The sequence below is a fragment of the Fundulus heteroclitus genome, chromosome 21 (genome assembly GCF_011125445.2).
Source record: "Fundulus heteroclitus isolate FHET01 chromosome 21, MU-UCD_Fhet_4.1, whole genome shotgun sequence".
Taxonomy (NCBI): domain Eukaryota; kingdom Metazoa; phylum Chordata; class Actinopteri; order Cyprinodontiformes; family Fundulidae; genus Fundulus; species Fundulus heteroclitus.
In genome coordinates, this window is record NC_046381.1 from 28,413,279 (window position 1) to 28,418,135 (window position 4,857).

A 4,857-nucleotide genomic window follows, 5' to 3' on the forward strand; every position below is an offset into this window, starting at 1 on the left:
GCTTTCTTAAACAATTTTAAAATGTATCACTCCTCACTGAGACTTCTTGAATAGACAAAACAATTGTCTGCAAACACATCTAGACATCTTCTATTTTAAGTACAATATCTTTTATATGCCTTACTGTTGTTCTTTATCACCATAATCCCAGGTTCTTGTATTATATTTTTAATTTTGTTTCTTTAACTTGTTGCACTGTTATTTGTACCATGACGGGAGACGAGGCCCGAGAGCCAATTGCAAACAGAAACCAACACCCCAGCCCAACACCCCAATAAGTGTTACAAAGTAAAATTCCATTATGAAATAAACAAACAAACAAATAAATAAATGAATCTTGATATGAATAAATCTAAATATTTATATAAATAATCCTGAATTGAATAAAACTAAATACATTTTGAAATATATAAATCTAATAAATAAATCTTGAGAAAAAATCACAAAATAAGCAAAACATTATTTAAATATATATGTTGTTTTTTTCATGGGGATATTTATTTAATGACCTTTTGTTAATCATTTATTAATATCAGTATTTATTAATTTATTAATTTCATTTTGAAATAAATGCCTCTCCATATATAAGCAGCAGGAAATTATGAAATCAGAAACACAATAGAAACCCAAAACCTTACACCCAGGAACCACTACACATAACTGGAGGTCTTAATTGGTGCCTAACCACTCCTTTATCATGTTTAAAGATAAAATTATTTAATGATTAACTTGAATGAAGGGCCAAGGTTCAGCCTTGTCATGTTCAACCAAGTCAAAAAGTTTGCTTCTTTAGACACAGAACTGGCATTAGATCCACACAAGCACACTTCTTTGTTTGACAGATGTTACAGCAATGCAGACAAGCAGAAAGAGGGCACCTACTATCTAGTACTGTTCTTAAAACATACATGGAATAAGAACATCAAAATGGGCATATTGCAGCAGCTGTCATTTCTTATTTGTCATTCTCTATGATTGGATTTTTCTGTAATATTATTGATCTCCTTGGGAACACGTGTTTTCTGGGGGAATGTTGTAAAGCTATGTCCTACACTGTAACCTGTTAATTTGCTTTTCAATTATATAGCAGTTTTTTATACTCGTGAATGTATTTTCCCTTTAAATGTTGTTTCCTGTGCACAAACTTTAGCTCTTGTACTGTAATGTCCTAATTTGTCCTAATTTAGTGTTTGCACTTTCTTTAGTCTAACTTTCAAACCTTCTTCATTTCATTGTTGCTGAAAGGCAGCTCCACAGCTGTTGTACCTTTTGGACGCCCTCTGCTTATTTCATAATGTTTACAATCATCTACTGGCCAATCAGCCTCGGTCATTGTCAAGTAAGACATTAGATACATAGTAAAAAAAAAAAAAAAAGGATACATAGTAAGCAGCACAGCATTAGTTTTCAATTGTATGAAAGACTTCTCAACAGCTGCATAACCTGGACGATTGGAACAACCTGTCTTAAAGCAACTGCAGGTACTTTAGCCATGCATATAATATATATATGTCTATACATTTTAGGATGCGTGGAACTTATGTCTAAATCTGCATTGTAAAGTTACATAGAGGCTCTTATGCAAGCATATCTGAACTAGCCAAGAACAGTGGTCTGCACATTGAGAACTCGAAAAGAACATAAAGACTTAATGGAGTGCAGGTTTCTTTAGAAGTTGTCTTACTGCAGCATGCAATAAACAGAGGACAAAGTTGCTAGTGATTAATTTTTATTGCTCTGACTGATATACGCTGTTTGTGTTTCAGATTGATAGTAGTAAAACCAGATAGAATAATGGAAATAAGGAAGAGGTTCTAATACAGATGTGAATGAACAGGAATGAGAGGGATTTGGAAAGGAGATTCAGTACATTAGTTCCCAACAGTTTAGGTAATAATGTAAACGTGATTCCAATTAAAACTTTCATTGTTGTTACTGTTTTCTTTTTGAAGTTACTAATTAAAAAAGGGCATAGTTTATTCAATTTGACCAAAAACATTTTGTGCAACATGTAATTTTCTTGTTGTATTTCAGCAATGAAGGTTCTCTTTATGCTGCAGCTGGTCTGTATAGCCTGCTGTAGTGGTTCCAGAGCCAGAGAGTGGGCTCATCATGGTGCCCCTATGTTTGCCGACCTCACTGTGAAGGAGATGAAAGCCGTTCGAGCCTACCTGCATGGTATTCCAGACATGAAGCTCACAGATGCTCGAAGCATAACTCTAAAGAAAAACAGTATATTGCTGATGGAACTCCACTTACCAAAGAAGCATGAGGCCCTCAGAGCACTGGACCGTGGTCAGGCCAAACCCCCTCGTCAAGCTCGAGTGATTGTCCAGTTTGGGAACCAGGCCAAGCCAAACATCACAGAGTACATTGTTGGTCCACTTCCATCCCCAAGGTCTCATGAAGTTCGGAAATTCAAGGGGGAGAAACAGGTTCAATTTGAGTCCCGACCGATCACTGCTGCAGAGTATGGCCATATCGAAAACCTCCTGGAGAAGATTGCAGGTCAAGCTCACAAGCTTCTTTTTGAGACCACAGGGGGCTTTTCCTACACAAACTGTTCCAACCGCTGCCTGACGTTCTCAGACATCGCTCCCCGTGGGCTAGATGTAGGTGAAAGAAGGACGTGGATTATGTTGCAGAAGTTTGTAGAAGGTTATTTCATTCATCCAATTGGATTTGAAGTGCTGGTCAACCATCAGGATCTAGATCCAGACAGGTGGACTGTTGAGAAAGTCTGGTACAACAGCATGTATTTTGACAGTGTTGAGGAGCTGGTGGAAAAGTATGAATCAGGAGAAGTCGAGAAGCTGAAACTGCCTGATCATAATGATGAAGACCTTTACTCTACTTACATACCTCGAGGTCACAGCAACACACCGACTAATATTCATGGGCCGAAGCTTGTTGAGCCCCAGGGACATCGTTATAACATAGATGGCAACTTTGTTGAGTATGCTGGCTGGTCCTTTGCCTACAGAGTTCGCTCATCAGCTGGCCTGCAAGTCTTTGACCTGCGCTTTAATGGAGAAAGAATCGCTTATGAGATTAGTCTTCAGGAAGCTATTGCCTTCTATGCTGGGGATACTCCTGCTGCCATGCAAACAAAATACATCGATGCAGGCTGGGCAATGGGCACCTCAACCTATGAGCTGGCTCCTGGAATCGACTGCCCAGAAATCGCCACCTTTGTTGACCTTTACCATTACTTTGACACAGACAAACCTGTGCGCCACAAAAATGCTCTGTGTATTTTTGAGATGACTACTGCCATGCCCCTAAGGAGGCATTTTAATTCTAACTTTCAAGGTGCATACAACTTCTTTGGAGGTCTGGAAAACACTGTACTGGTGTTAAGGACTACATCAACAGTTTACAACTATGATTACATCTGGGACTTCCTCTTTTACCCGAATGGAGTGGTGGAGGTAAAAGTCAGTGCTACCGGATACATCCATGCCACTTTCTTCACATCAAATGGACTTCACTATGGCACAAAAGTGTACGACTATGTGCTAGGCAACCTGCACACTCACCTCATCCATTACAAAGTAGACCTGGATATTGTTGGTGAGTATAAAGCACTCACCAAGTGTTTGGCTCCATATACAAAACTTTAATTAGCCAAATCCGACATTAAGAGACAAATTATCAATACACTTGGAACTTATTATAGGAGTCCACAGATCACACTCAGCTTACTGTTGCACAACACAAAAATTAGCCCTTCTACTGAACATAACATGTATCAAACCTGTATTGTTCTAAAGAATTCCCTGGAAAAACTTTACAAAGTTTTATAAGGGGACTTGGTGGCAACAATTTTATCACCAAGATGTTTTGCTGGTCATTGCAGAATAATGATGCTGCATTTTTTTCCCAGCAAATCTCAAATTTTCTTCATTTGGGTTAAAAGTAATAAATCCAGCTGTGAAAATAGACTAATTTCACACTGCAGGCAAATGCAACCCAAATCAGATTTGTTTTTCTGTTAGCACCACTGCAAAATACTGGAGAAATACAACTTCTCACGCTTTGATTTTTGTTTTATTTCTCCTTTTCAAGTTGACTTTTAAATGCATGAATGACCTTGTCCCAGAGTTAATGAGCAGAATGATTCTAAATGTCAGCATTTGGACAGTCCTCCTTCTCATTCGGAGGTCCTTCAGTTTGGAAAAGTTTACCATCAGCAATGACATTGTTAACAGATTTTAGAGTTTTCAATTCCCAGGTTAACCAAGAACAAATCTTTGAACATTGATGTAAACCAACCTACTTTCCTACGGCTTGGACAGACTTGTGTCTAAGACTTAGGCACCATAAAATTTGTCCAGATATTTGTTTTGTCATATATTTCAAATGTTTGGAGTTTTGTCATAAATGACACAGACATGCTGCTTATGCAACCATAAGATGCTATGTGTGAAGTAGGTCAGCCACTTATTTTTGTAAAACTAAATCTGCGTAAAAAAAATGAAGGATTCTGCTTCCTAATGCAAACACAAAATGCATAATGTTGTAAATAGACCCTATATCTTATCACACATAATGTTCTTTAACCCCTTGTCTTTTCTTGGACACAGGTCGAGAGAACAGCTTTGAAACAATAGACCTGAAATATGTTAACTTCACCAATCCATGGAGCCCAGAGAATTTCATCGTCCAGTCTAAACTCCACAGGACAGAGCACAAGACAGAGCGATCAGCTGCGTTCCGCTTTGGAAAAAAGTTCCCTCGCTATGTTCATTTTTACAACCCTAATGAGAAAAATAAATGGGGGCACCAGAAGGGTTATCGTATTCAGTTTAACTCACACGCAGACAGTGTCCTTCCTAAAGGCTGGAAAGAGGAAGT

The 4,857-nt window shown here is 38.2% G+C and overlaps 1 protein-coding gene across 1 annotated transcript in view; it reads left to right on the top strand.

The window, feature by feature from the left end:
- The first annotated feature begins 1,425 nt into the window (after positions 1 to 1,425).
- The window catches only part of aoc1 (amine oxidase copper containing 1), a 16,142-nt gene continuing 12,710 nt past the window's right edge, over positions 1,426 to 4,857 (top strand). Inside the window, exons 1-3 of the mRNA XM_036125628.1 lie at positions 1,426 to 1,481; positions 2,035 to 3,573; positions 4,587 to 4,841. Coding sequence (XP_035981521.1) covers positions 2,037 to 3,573; positions 4,587 to 4,841 — 1,792 coding nt within the window. The 5' untranslated portion in view covers positions 1,426 to 1,481; positions 2,035 to 2,036. The remainder of the gene's footprint in view (positions 1,482 to 2,034; positions 3,574 to 4,586; positions 4,842 to 4,857) is intronic.